Source organism: Mangifera indica, chromosome 12 (assembly GCF_011075055.1).
Source record: "Mangifera indica cultivar Alphonso chromosome 12, CATAS_Mindica_2.1, whole genome shotgun sequence".
NCBI classification, from domain to species: domain Eukaryota; kingdom Viridiplantae; phylum Streptophyta; class Magnoliopsida; order Sapindales; family Anacardiaceae; genus Mangifera; species Mangifera indica.
This window is the reverse complement of record NC_058148.1, coordinates 12228230-12242642: the sequence shown is the minus strand read 5'-3', so window position 1 is coordinate 12242642 and position 14413 is coordinate 12228230. Positions and strand designations below refer to the sequence as shown.

General features: G+C 36.3%; 3 protein-coding genes across 3 annotated transcripts; 2 read left to right on the top strand and 1 right to left on the bottom strand.

Moving 5' to 3' along the window:
- Positions 1–200: 200 nt before the first annotated feature.
- On the top strand, positions 201–4886 carry LOC123193240 (NAC domain-containing protein 78). The gene is given in 7 exon segments (XM_044606091.1): positions 201–581; positions 1612–1889; positions 2081–2281; positions 3241–3753; positions 3854–3908; positions 3911–3967; positions 4152–4886. Coding segments are annotated over 7 exon segments (1671 nt in total). The 5' UTR covers positions 201–412; the 3' UTR covers positions 4550–4886.
- Positions 4887–5902: 1016 nt separating this feature from the next.
- LOC123193339 (probable CoA ligase CCL5) lies at positions 5903–8104 on the top strand. Its single transcript, XM_044606241.1, has 4 exons — positions 5903–7325; positions 7407–7474; positions 7564–7666; positions 7768–8104. The coding sequence occupies exons 1-4, from the start codon at positions 5940–5942 to the stop codon at positions 7891–7893; spliced, it is 1683 nt and encodes a 560-aa protein (XP_044462176.1). The 5' UTR covers positions 5903–5939; the 3' UTR covers positions 7894–8104.
- Positions 8105–8118: 14 nt separating this feature from the next.
- On the bottom strand, positions 8119–14143 carry LOC123192073 (acyl-CoA-binding domain-containing protein 4; the record flags this gene model as incomplete). The annotated part of the gene is made up of 14 exons (XM_044604538.1): positions 8119–8555; positions 8718–8777; positions 8887–9207; positions 9327–9410; positions 10242–10330; positions 10439–10553; positions 10753–10879; positions 10960–11099; positions 11326–11387; positions 11510–11576; positions 11711–11830; positions 11910–11987; positions 12136–12257; positions 14125–14143. Coding segments are annotated over 14 exons (1575 nt in total), but the record flags the coding sequence as incomplete, so codon positions are not given.
- Between the last annotated feature and the right edge of the window lie 270 nt (positions 14144–14413).

Genomic DNA, 14413 nt, shown 5'->3' with positions numbered 1-14413 from the left:
ACAAATATAACTTACAGGACGCAATTAAATAAGTAACACAGAACGACGAAGCAACCAACACCATTGGCTGTCCACGTGCAATCAAAAGGAATTACCATCTCCGTACACGTTTCAGTGTAATCAAAGTTCACATCACCACCACGTTGGCTACATTCACACACAATATATCCCCCACAAGTAACTGTATCAATTCCCTTTTTAATAGAAGGTGCGCTTAGCCTTCGTCGACTGGACTATTCATTTCTTAACCAGCACGATGTCTTCTTCTAGCTTTTTCCCCGCAGCTCACTAGAATTAACGGAAAACCTAAACCCTAATTTCTGAAATCGCCTCAATTTCGCTAATTTTAGTTCAATTGTTCTTGAATTATTGTCCAATTTGGACTCTGTTATTTTTTTATTGGCTTTGATCGATGGGCCGTAACTCGGAAACGAAGTCTCTAGCACCGGGGTTCAGATTTCACCCGACCGATGAGGAGCTGGTCCGGTACTATTTGAAGAGGAAGATTCTGAACAAGCCGTTTCGGTTCGATCCGATCGCCGTCATCGATATCTACAAGTTTGAGCCATGGGATCTCCCTGGTATACAAAATTTAATCTAGTTACACCTCTCCTGTTTTATTTATTTATTTTAATTTTACAGAGGGATCTTATGTGCAAACAGATTTAAATTTATGAACCAGAATATGTATTTATTAAAATTGTGTTTATTTTAATGTTAGTTGTTAGATTAGTGTTTTAGATGACCCTTGCGCGTTTATAAATATGATGTGGTGGAACATGTTTGAACACCTATGGCTTGTTATCAGTTTATTAATATTTAATAATGACGTTAGATTAAAAATGTTCATTTGGGTTTATGGTATGTATACAAATGGGTTTTGATTGGAGGCTTTGATATTGCTATTTGGACTACTGGACATATGTCTTATGTGTATAAATGGGCTTGTCATCTGATGTGTCTGTTTTGGAAAAGAGTAAGACTGTGTGCACTAATGATGAGTACTAATTTGTGTACTAATAATGACTTGTTATCTTGTGATTGAGTATTATTTTATTTGTAATTCAAAAGTCACTTAATTATATTGTTAGACGTTATTGTTTGTACACAAAATAACATTCATTGTTAATGCACATAGTTATATTGTTATAAAAATAATGCTAAAATGCAACATTTAACATTTACGGGTTTTCATGTATGTGTAGTGCAGGTAATGGTGCTTTTTTTCTTAGGTTGGGATTAACTTATTTTCAGCCAAGAGTGTCTGCTTAAGTAGCTTTTTTTTTTTTTTTAATGTGATGGACAGATGTAAACATCAAATTTGTATGGGAAACACTATGTTACTGCTTTGGTTACGTTTCAGGGTCAGTCCAATCCATTAAATGGGAATCTTAAATTATGTGTAGTAATTTCTTATGTCAATCCAGTGGTTGAGAGCAGCCCTTTAACGTTACCAGACTGGTATGTGTTATAACCCAGTAAGTAATTATTGTATATACACGTGTATTAGTGTATATATGTTTATACATGCTTTGTTTTGTATGTAGTTGTGTCTACTTATGTCTATATATATCTTTGGTCGTAATCCGTTTTGGTTTTTCCCTGGTTTAGATAAGTCAAGGTTAAAAAGTAGGGACTTGGAGTGGTATTTTTTCAGTATGTTGGATAAGAAGTATGGCAATGGATCAAGGACAAACCGAGCCACTGAGAAAGGTTACTGGAAAACAACTGGAAAGGATCGGGCTATACATCATGGCACTTGGATTGTTGGAATGAAGAAGACCCTTGTTTATCACATGGGCAGGGCTCCACGTGGTGAACGCACCAATTGGGTCATGCACGAGTATCGGCTAACTGATGAGGAATTTGAGAAAGCTGGAGTTGCACAAGTAAGATTATAGTGAATTTACAAAATTTTTCAGTTTTATTGTACAATGTTTTGAGTTTGTGCTTCTTTAACTGCTGTGTTGTTAGCTGATTAGATTTGGTTATACAATCTAGTTTTTTTTTTTTTCTTAAACGTCTTTGGGTTTGTTTACTCAAGACTGGGAGCTGACTGGTCGTTGGTTGTGGTGGGAAGGATGCATTTGTTCTGTGTAGGATATTTCAGAAGAGTGGATCAGGGCCAAAAAATGGGGAACAGTATGGGGCTCCATTTATTGAGGAGGAATGGGAGGATGATGAGGTGGTTGAGGCAGCTTATATGCCTGGTCAAGAGATGGTGGCTGATGAAATAGCAGTTGGTGATGATGCACATTTTGAAACGAACGACCTTGACCAGGTTTGTAATTTTCTCTAATTTGTTATTTTGAGTTCAGAGTAGATCGATCTGGATGGTGAATTGCATTATATGGTGGTATATTTTAATTTTTAGTTGTGGATTGTAGTAGATATTGACCATGATTGATGTGAACTGAAACTTGAATTGATACCTTGAAATTGAATTGTAAATCAAGAGTGCTTTGGATAACATTTGTTTTGGTTAAAAAAAATATATTTGATAGCTCTGCTTGAATTTTGATGTGGAAGTGAGTGAAAATTGACTCTTAGTTTATTGGTTCTTTTAATGTACATTCCATATGTATGTATGTGCAAAGCATTCCTTAATACTTCTAAATTTCATTCGATGGGTAATACTGATTTATCCGAAGAATATGTGGATCTTATAGTGTCTTATCTTGGACTTAGCAAACTCTACTTTGCAAATTCAGTGAAACATAGAACACCCATATATTGAAAATGAAGTAGAACCCTACTTTCTATGTGAAAAATGGAAAATTTTCCTGCAAACCAAAAAGAGATATTTGTAGTTGGTGTAGAATTGTCAGTGTTATCTGACAATTGTACTGTTCCTGTAAACTTTTCAAATCTCAAGTATCATAAATCTTTTGATAGCCTGTTTTTAACTGTCTTCTAGATTTTGTCTTTGAAAATGAAGTAGGACCCTCATTTCTATGTGAAAAATGGAAATTTTTGTGCAAACAACAAAGAGACATTTGTAGTTGGTGTAGAATTGTCAGTATGGTCTGACAATTTAACTTTTCCTATAAACTTATCAAGCATGCTAAATCTTTGACAGCCCATTTTGTTATGTCCTATAGATTTTGGTCTCTTATATTTTGCCTTAGAGGTGGTAGTGGGCAATTTCCCTTCCATGTGCATGTCCTGCCTATGCTATTTTATGATATTTCGTAGTTCAAAGCTGTCATACAAAAATCTGAATTTTTTCCCTTGCGACAGAGACTTGATTCTGCCAACCAATGTGACAATGCTTCTCTTCCATCGAACTTCTATTATGGGGATTCAAGCAACCATGTTGAGCATTCTGAGGACTTGAGCGCTTATGATCAGAAGCCCATAATAGGCATGGGTGAAACACCTGGGCCACAGCTGCAAGCTGAGCAGAATGTCTGTGATTTACCAGAGCAAAATGAGATCAATATGAGACCACTGGAAAATGAATACCTTTTTGAATCAAACAATAATGTTGATACTGGAGACGTCAACTATTTACTTGATGAGCCTTACTTGGATGCTACTGATAATCTGCCGTTCAATGACGGGTTATATCTGGAAGCTAATGATCTTTCCAATAATATAGAGGCAGATTCTGGAGGTCTTGACATGGTGGATGAGTACCTTAATTTCTTTGATGCTACTGATGATAACTCAGAATACCTCACTTTTGATGCTTCTGAAATTATGGAGGGAGGAAATGATGTCTCTGACCAGGCACCACTTTTAAGCCAGAAGGTAGAAATTCCTTTTCAAACTTTTGACTGTTCAAAGCCTCTTTTTTTTAATTTATTCATTATAAAATTTCAGTATGATGTAACTTGTTGCTTTGGGATAGCAGGTGAATGGAGTAACTGATCAAGTACCCATGGCAAGCCATATGACTGAAACACATTTAGCAATGAGGCATCTACTTCAAATCAAAAGCCAGAGGCCATGGAATTCAAACCAGGTAAAGCTGTATGTTCATTTGAGTTGTAACCAAGATGTCTTAGTTTTATATATATATATATATATATATAATGGGGTTAATGCATATAGCTAAATTTTGTCATAACTAGATTGATTTGTCTGCTAGTTTGATTTTCCCACTACTTTGGTAGACAGAGGATCATTATTTTGTGCTTGCAATGCAGATACCAAGTATCCATTCCTCAAACAGGCCAGTCAAATGTTGGGTGACATTCCTGCACCTCCTGCATTTGCTGCCGAATTCCCAACAAAGGAGGCAGCTGTTCAGCTCAATTCTTTGGCACAATCTTCTGGTTCTGTTCGTCTTACTGCTGGTATGATCAGAATAAGCAACATGACTTTAAGTGGCGCAGGGATGGACTGGTCATTGGGCAAAAATTGGGGTGTCAATATCATATTTTCGTTTGACATGTTGCGTAGTGATGTAAGTCCGGCCAACTCTGTGCTCTCTGGTAAGATGGCAGGATCATTGGTATCCCGCAGCCTGTTGTTCTTGATGTGTTTTTGGGTCCTAATTCTTACAGTGAGTTATAAGATGGGTTCCTACGTTTATTCCAAGTGAAGCAGCATCATCAGAACTGGTATTGCAGGTTTAAGGTTAAACTGATAAGTTAATTGGTAGTGAAAACTGGTTATGGACTAACGTAGACAGCATTTAGCTGCGGATATGTTATTTAATTAAAATGTTAACTTGTGTCAACTGGTTACAAATGGATGGATGTGAAGATTACAATGGGAAAATATAGGTTCATACACGAAATGTTTTGTTTTTTGGTTGCTTGAATACTAGTTATGCCTTTAAGTGACTTGTCATTAGCAAGTTTTTCATATGTCATCTCTGTTTAAGTGCAGATATGTAATACCTTTAAAAGCATCTCAAGTGACTTGTTTATTTTAAAGCATTTTCTTTATTTTGTGATCTATGCTCCACCAATGTACACATTAAGAATGAACAAACATAACAACCATTCAAAATTATTGTTCACTAAAGGCAACGCATTTTAAAGTTTAGATTCATCTTCGTATCTGGATGTAATGATTTTATTGCTTGATTTCGAGTTCTAAGAATGAGATAATGAAAAAAAGAAGAAAAGGTTTTTTCGTAGAATGAGTTTGGGAATATAATCGAAATTGTATTTAAATAAGTTAATTGTTCTCAAAGTTATAAGGTTATGTTTTTTGGTTAGTCTCTATAAATAATTTAAAATATAGTTATTTTAATAATATCTATAATTATGAAATTACATTAAAAAATATTTGTACTGTCAAATTAATTATTCTCTATAACCTCTTTGCCAAAATAGTTGACCTCTGTACATGGTAATTTCGCTTTTTCTTAAAGAAAACTAAAGTATACAATTTATATGTGCTTACTAAAAGCACTAGGCCAAAAGGGTCTCCATCGCTCTGCCACTTTCACCAATCTTGCAAATGAATGAACTTGTGCTCAATCTATTCGATATTTTCTGGAATTGCCTTAATAATGCAATCCTTCCCTTGAAAAGTTTTTATTAATAAAAATAAATTCCTTACAAATAATATAATGATGTCAAAATAAGAGATTATAAATATCCCCGTATTAAGAGCCAGTTATCAATTGTTTGTCACATCAACTCTTGTATGTTGTAATGTAATTACAAGCATTTGAAAATGTCCTATACATCATCCATTCTGGAAGAGCGGCAACATGTTTCATAGTTCAGAGAAGTTACTTAAAAAAATACGAGAAAAAGACCCTTAGTCAACATATACGAACATGATTCCGAAATACCATTTTGGCTCGGCTCGATCATATCGTCCTTGCCGGCTCAAGCATATCATTTTACATCCTTAATGAACGTAATTAACGATGTTAATTCTCCGCTTAAGACATTCTTAAACCCCTATTAATAAGACATCACATTCACACAACTAGCTCATGAACAATTAACAAAACCTTGACAATATCTTAGATGGAAGAAGAAACCAGGGAATTGCGGCGTCACTTCCCGAAAAGCGGTTTTGATTCGGCCGCTGGAGTTTACCATTCACTCGTGCAACTCGGTGACGAATACAAAATTCCCACAAGGAACGATCTTGACACCGCTACATTTGTGTTGTCGCAATTCCCGCATCCGGATCTTGCCGAGTCACGAGTTGCACTCATTGACACAGCCACGAACCAGCAAGTTACCTACGGAGAACTCAGGCGTTCCATTCGTGCACTCGCTTCAGGGCTTTACCACGCGCTTGGAGTTCGAAAAGGTGACGTTGTGTTTCTTTTATCGCCAAACTCGGTCTTGTTCCCGACGATATGTTTGGCGATATTTTCAGTCGGAGCGATTCTTTCACCTGCCAATCCGATAAACACCGAGTCCGAAATTGTTAAACAAGTGCGCGACTCAGGCGCAAAACTTATTATCTCAGCCCCTGAAGAGTTACACAAGTTGAAACAAGTTAACGTGTTAACGATTATCACTTCCCAGGGTAATCAATCAAAGAACGACTCGGTGTCGGTTGAAGAACTGATAAATTGTTGTGACCCGGCCGAGTTAATGAAGGCCGACTTGACTCAGTGGGACACGGCGGCCATACTTTACTCATCAGGCACTACGGGGACGAGCAAAGGAGTTATATTAACTCATTCAAACTTTATATCAATGTTAGTGCTCTTGAGATGGTGCTGCAACGTATCCCAGTCCCAAAACGACGTCTTTTTGTGCTTTCTTCCGATGTTCCACATCTATGGGCTGGCGTTTTTCGGTTTGGGGTTGTTTTGTATAGGCGTTACGGTGGTCGTCATGCAGAAGTTTGACTTTCAAGCCATGCTGGATGCAATTAAAGTCCATAAAGTCAACAACCTTCCGGCGGTGCCGCCGGTTGTATTGGGTTTAGTGAAACACTGCAAACCCGGGAGCGATTTGTCATCGTTAAAGAGAGTCGGCACGGGGGCGGCGCCTTTGAGTAAAGAACTGAGTGACGAGTTCAGGAAAAAGTTTCCGTGGGTGGAGCTCCGACAGGGCTATGGGTTAACCGAGAGTTGCGGAGCGACGAGCTTTTTTGCAGGCGATGAGGATGCGAAAGCACGGGCAGGGTCGTGTGGGGCGTTGCTGCCGAGTTTTTGCGGGAAGATTGTGGACGTTGAGACGGGAGAGGGGTTGGGGCCTTTTAGGAGGGGGGAGATTTGGATTAAGAGTCCGACGATTATGCAGGGTTACTTGGGGAACACGGAAGCGACGAGGCAGACGATTCGAGAAGACGGATGGCTGAGGACCGGTGATCTTGGCTATTTTGATGAAGATGGATTTCTTTATGTTGTTGATAGGATTAAGGAACTTATCAAACATAATGGATATCAGGTTTTTTTTACTTACCTCAGTTTTTCAAGGATCAATCTATTTTTTCTTTTCAGATAATAATCCATGGTGCTGTGAATGCAGGTGGCTCCAGCTGAACTGGAAGCACTACTTCTGAGTCATCCAAATATACTTGATGCAGCTGTGATACCGTGGGTTGCCTTAATTAATTATCATCACAATTCTTTCCCCTGCAGCAAAATTATTTAGGGAAATTAACAATAATAGTAATGGTTTGCAGGGTTGAAGATGAAGAAGCAGGACAGATACCAATGGCATATGTGGTGAGAGCAGCTGGTTCTCAGCTTACTGAAGACCAAGTCATTCAATTTGTGGCCGCCCAGGTTGGTCTTCTTCTACAACTTTTTTATTGTTTAAAGATGTGTCGCTTCAAGCGTCCAAGACAATCTTCTTCTAATTAACTTTGTTATATTGAAATTTTTAGGTGGCTCCTTACAAGAAAGTAAGAAGAGTGGCTTTTATAAGTGCTATCCCAAAATCAGCTGCAGGCAAAGTCTTGAGGAAGCAGTTGGTTTCACTAAGTCAACAGCATGTTGCCGCGAAGCTTTAGTTCATTTTATTCTCCCTTTTGTAGCTCGAAATAAAGTGCGCTCGGCGTTGTCACCGCTGACAAAGAGCTGTTAAAGAAAGAACTGGTATAACTGATATACCGCTAGAATACGTAAAGATTTAGAACCTACTTGTGAAATGGTCCATTTTCAGCTGAAACGCAGTCAATCTCTAAGCTATTTGAATATCAAAAGTCGGAGGATTTTTAATTTGACTCAAGTAGTTCAAAAATAAAAGAAACCATAAGAGCAAAGATGGAAAGGTTACAGGAGAGTATTATTGTTACATAACAAGGAATTTAAATGGAAAAATTAAAATATATCTATTCAACCAAGATTAAAAAAAATGTGACCACATCAATCATATATTTCTACCCAATTTGTGTCCTAATGCTCGCAGATAACAGCTGAAAAGCATATTCCCATATATAAACCAGTCAATGTGTATGTATACACATGCAGGAAAATTGATGTTTGAATTTGAGGTTGATTTCTATTGGCTGCCAGCAATCCATCCCCAAACACCACCGGAACTTTGCCTCTGGACAGCCATAGCTTGCTCCATTTCTTGCTCCAATGCAGACTTTTGTCTCCTCAGTATTTGCACTTCATTTTCTATTGTCTGCAAAGATTCCAGCATCTTCTGAAGCTCCGCAATTTGTGCCTAAATTTTATAATCATCCAAAAACTTAGCAAATGCCATAAATGAACAAAATAAGCTTATATGAAATGTTGAGTCCAAATATTAGCCTAGTTAACCACCAAAGGACTAAATAGAGGAATGATAGGTGGAATACAGTTAATGAAGTGAAGAAATTAGAAGTACCTCCAATTTAAAGCATCTTGATCTCTCAGTTATTAGTTGACCTTGGACGGATTGGAGTTCCTGCAAGTGAACAGCAGAGTGGATGATGAATATTTTGGATGATAAGCAATCAACTTAGAATTTTCATCAACTTGATGAACAAAATCTAATTGTGTCATTAAGAACAGACCTTGGACAAATCACCATGAGTACTGTTAACTTCATCGACCTTTTCTCTGAGCCTAGAATTTTCATCTCTGGCTTCTGCTAACGACAGTTCCAGAACTCTTTTTTCTTCTTTGATTGAGTCAATATCAACTGTAACATCTTGTTCAGAAAGATTGTTCCCATTTCCATTAGAGTTTAAGATCAAAGATTGAGGGAAGTCCAACTTTTCAGATTTGGCCAAGGCATAAGCAGCAGTTACAGAAGCTGCGGCAGCTGCTGCTGCTGGTGACTGAAAAATCTTTGGGCGTGCAATGTCTCTTGGTCTGAGTTGCAAAATGAATACCTGGATGGATAAAAAAAGGTGCATGGAAACCATAGAAAATTTACAGCAATGATAAAGAAATCATAAAGAAAAATGGTGATTACAATGGCATTGATATCAGCAACAGTTCATGTACGCACCTCATTATTATATTTGCCGTTGTAACCACCAAAGGCAATAAGATGCTTCACTCCATCAAATATTGCTGTGCAAACACTGAGACCCTGCTTAAAAATTTAAATTTAGAAATCATGTGGCATGGAAGTGAAATTAAAAATTCAAACAAAAAATTTACATTACAAGTTATAGTGAATATAATTTGTGGGATCTCAAAATCTATATTCAGGTCCAGATATTGCCAAGGGACTAGAAGCCTTTCATATCAGGTGTAGTAATACAATAAATGGAAAATAGGGTTGCTAGGAGCTAATAGAAGCCAAAAGCCTGAAAACTCTGATTCTGAGTAAACCTCTTATTCATGTTCATACAGTGTATCATTGAACTTAACTAAAGGAAATAAAATTAACTAAATACTTAAATCAACAATCGAGAATACCAGGTATATCCAAGAAAACTGGACAAGATAGACATATATTGGCATCTACAACTATCTAAAATATTTTATAAGAACAATAATAGCAGGATGAGGAGTCAATCATATTAACAAGTCAAAACTTAAAAGGTGAATGTACATTATATAAATATATAGCATATTAGCATTTGTATTTATATAGAACATTGCTCCTTTACCCAGGAGAAAAAGTGGTATATTTCATTTATATCACAGAAAAGCATTAACGAAAACCAGAAACAATTTAGTGAAACACTGCTCTGTGCTCACATTCTGACTGCAAGATGCATCAATGAATTATTTATCCCAGCTATCAACATCAGTGTTTTATTAAACCAGAGCTATCACCAAAAGACAGAAGTTTGTCACATCAAAGCCTTGCACCACGGTGCTTTCTAAGTGTTCTACATTCTCTTTTTAAAATATGCTCTTAAAATATGGCAACAAAAGAAATAAAATTCTGGCAATTGCAAAAAGTACTGACCTCGCTAGCAAGTGGATCCCTTTCCTTCACACTTGTCAAGACTTTCCAAGCCAGCTTAGACATATCCAGCACAATAGTTTCTGGGCAACCTATATGGAAAGATGAGATCATGCATCCTTAAACGTTTTCATAATGCAAGAGAAGGCTTACACCAAACAAATGCCAAGCTAAATTATATTCAACAATATTCTTCATACCATTGCAGTTATCTCCACCACCAACGATAAACCAGTCATCACCAATTACTACACCAGCATGACCTGCCCTAGGAGTTACCAAATCACCTTGTACTTGTGGTTGAGACCACTCATTCTGCAGAAATGGGGAGACCTCATCAGGCTACAGGGTGATGGGAAAGAAAATTCTATCTCTAATGAACCAGATGCTATGTCTTGTGATGAGCTCACATTTTAAAAGAACAGAAATAGTACTTTCACAAACAGTAAGTATTGACACACAAATGTCAACATGATCACAAAACACAAAAAAGAAATAGATGGCAAATACTTACAGTTTCCAAGTCCAGTACATGAAGATCACTGAAAAATATTGAATGGGAACACCCACCAAATACTAAAAGGTATCGCTCTCCAAGCAGAGCTGCAGTGTGATCATATCTGGGAGCTGGGGGTGTCTGCCTATCAAAAGACAAGAAAATGATGTAGAACACTTCCGAAAGCATGCATAAAGCTGACTTTAAGGAACAAGAGATTCTTACGTAGTCTCTACTGCTTCCCAAGTCATTGTCTCCAAATCAAGAACATGGACATCACTTAGCAATTTCCTACTCCTGTCTTCCCCACCAAAGATAACTACTCTAGAACCAACCAATGTCACAGAATGACCCCCACGAGCTGCCTAGAATAAACTCCAGAGGCATATCAACAAATTTCCATTAATGAAAAACTATCAAAACTGGAACCTACAGTATAAAATGAATTTGGTTTTTTTCATCTTTTATAAAATAAATTACTAAAAATATTTAAAAGAAAAGCATAAGAGCAAAACAACAGAGATCCGTTGACAATATGCGAAGCATGAGAACGTGAATCAAAGCATATCTATAAATAAGACCGATAATTACTGGAACTTTTCCTGAAGTCTCCATGACACCGCAGATGTTGGTTTCAAGATCAATATACCACACTACATGAAACCAATTAGCATAAATAAGTTCCAACCAACCATTTACAGCACATAACCAAAAGGTTCAAAAGATTTCACATGAATTTGAAACAGAACCAAAATGGCCTCCAAAAGAAACAAACCTATCATGCCAACAGACGACTTCTTTGAATGCCCACCAAGGATTAAGAGTTTGTTACCCCATTTAATCTACCAAAATAGGTAAAACATGAAACAAATACAAAATATCAATGACGTGCATGATGAAAAGATAAAAAACTGACAAAGTAAATTACAGATGTCCTTGCACGTGTTTGAATGTAGGGTTGCACAAGTATTATTACCATACTGTGATCAGACATGGGTGGAAGAACTTCCTGTGATCCACTGTCTTCAGCCATCTCACCATTCAACTCAGTTTTGAGTTTTAGATTGGACCATACCAGACTTCTAAGATCAAAAACCTGCAGTTATAACCAGATAACATGTGACTTAGTACAAAGAATTTTTTTCACACACAATTCATTTCTGAATGTTGAATACCTGAACATCAGATAGATGTCGACCATTTCGACTCCCTCCAACAATGTATAGTTTCTCACCAACCACCACAGCAGCATGCTATGTGAAAATGCAAATAGCACAATAAGTATCTGACTCAAAAACGACAACCATAAATCAAATAAGAATGCCCTTGTTGATAATCAAAGATAATGCACTTAACACGTGATCCAATACCACAAAAGAAAAAGGCAGAACTTAATATCACCTTGTATCGGGCTGATGGTCGTGAACCGGAAACAGGGAGTGCCATCCACTCCTCATAAGACAATTCTGAATGCCACTTAATGATATCCATATCTTCCTTAATTTCCTTGCTTTGCAAAACGGCTGCTAACAAGTCAGTAAAGATTGTTATTTTGGCAAATAAATAATTATCTTAATATAAAAAAGACTGAATGCACAAGATAACCTATCAGAATTCCAAGGGGTGAGACACATGGGAAGGGAGTTTTTGCCAAAAAAGTTCTAAGTATCATAACCTCTTCGTATTTTGGTATATCACAGCAATTCTCAAAAGATGTAATTAATATGATATAGAATTTAATGATTCTTGTTTCTAGGATCAAAGTAAAACCTCACTGATGAAAGCATACTGAAATGAAACTACCACCTCTCTTAAAGTCAATCCATAATTCAACACCGTAATGTTATTTTCAGTAAAAGGTTGAACATTTAGTCATTTACAGAATGAAGGCATAAATGGACTAAAATCTTAGCCCTTTGAGCTGCCTTTTCCAACATTGTGCCAACTACCCATCAAGTGGTAGCCAAACTAAAAGGCTTCATCCATCATATGCACCTTTTTCTCAAACTTCTCATGAGAAGTTCATTTGTATATACACCAACAATCAGCTTTTTTTAAAATCAAAGTTACTGATTTGGCATTGTCAAATTAGCATCCAACAACTGAAATTTCTATAAATAAGAATAATTTTCAAATATTCACAGCCGAAAAAAATATATCTCTGCATTTCTAAAATTATATCACTACCTTTTCATATCAAGAAATACATCGACTCACTTAGTATCCTAATATAAATGATAAAATGCTGTTGTAAGTGATTCATTTATACCAAATCAGATGACACAAAACTTGAAATGAAATTTTGGAATATAACTTAAGTTTTTCAGCTTACATTGAGACAGATTTTTAACTCTTATCACCATATAATCAAATAGGTAAGATCTAGAGTCAAAACATGATATTAGTTTTGCTAACTACACAAGTCCCTACACCTTTATATAAGATAGACGATTGCTTAAAAATTTGTGTCTCATTTTAATTTAAAACATTCCAACACACACTCTATGTATTACTAAAAGTAATGACATCACACTTTTACACTAATTCTTACAATAAATTTAGACCATTGGATTAGAACAGTTGGGATTGCATATATCATATATCATTTCCAAATTAAATTTAATAATAAATATTAGATTTAATCTAAAACATTTGTAGTGCTTTAATCTATTATTCTAAAAGGAAAGTCTGAATCAAGTAAAAATTATGGTGCCATAATCTGATCCACACAAACATATGTATCTATGCATAAACTCTAGATATTATAACTTTTAGCAGACAAACATGTGATCTTCAATCTATTACAACAGGACTTACAAAGTCAAGAACCACATTAGAAGATTAAATTAATGTAGCATAATAGTGACAATCACACTATAATAAGAGTATTGACATTCATATTGCATAAAAAGGTTAATAGCAGCCACATCCCTTGAGGAAACATGGCTCTCCTATTGCCACGCCAACCACCATTTGCTAACACGGACTTTTAAGTTAAATTTAAGTGAAACGATAATCAACTACGAAATAAAGTAAATAAATCCAGACAAGATTTATAAACAATGAACTAGTTAAAAAAGTTTCGTATCAGAAGTTTAGACTAGTGAAGTGTAACCATATTCATTTATGTATATAACAACATGAACAAGAAAAATTCAAAATTATCGAATTTTAATTTCCAGTTTATTAACCTTCGTTTTCTCAGCATCCAAACGGAGACTAAGTCTTGTAGTTGTATTCGTAAGTTCATTTACAAATTCGATAAAATTAAACGTTAATTCACTTACTGATAGAGATACAAATCCACACAGGTTTCAAACTTCAACAAACAGCATTGACCAGAAACTAAACTATGAATCTGCCATATCGAAGTAAGAGAGGTAAACGTACTTAAATTGCTGGATTCTAAAGAAATCAAAGGCGTTTATGAATATTCGAGATATGGATCTGGACAAAAAAAATGCGATCAGATCGACGAAATCGAACGGTGATGATTCTCCGACTAACTGAAGAATCGTAGACACCAACACCAGCCTTGAGATCTCAGTCTCTGGCTAAAAGTTCGATGAGTCTTCGTACGGACAAGTCTCAAAAGCTTAAACCCGTCCGTTTCCCGTGCCACTCCGTTTATATACCCAGTCCTCAGCTGTGGCGGTCACCTTTTTATTTTATTTTTATT

Coding starts and splice junctions, on each gene's coding strand:
- LOC123193339 (XM_044606241.1), top strand. CDS start 5,940: ATGGAAGAAGAAACCAGGGAATTGCGGCGTCACTTCCCGAAAAGCGGT. Junction 7,326..7,406: donor TCAAACATAATGGATATCAG/GTTTTTTTTACT, acceptor CTGTGAATGCAG/GTGGCTCCAGCTGAACTGGA. Junction 7,475..7,563: donor CTTGATGCAGCTGTGATACC/GTGGGTTGCCTT, acceptor AATGGTTTGCAG/GGTTGAAGATGAAGAAGCAG.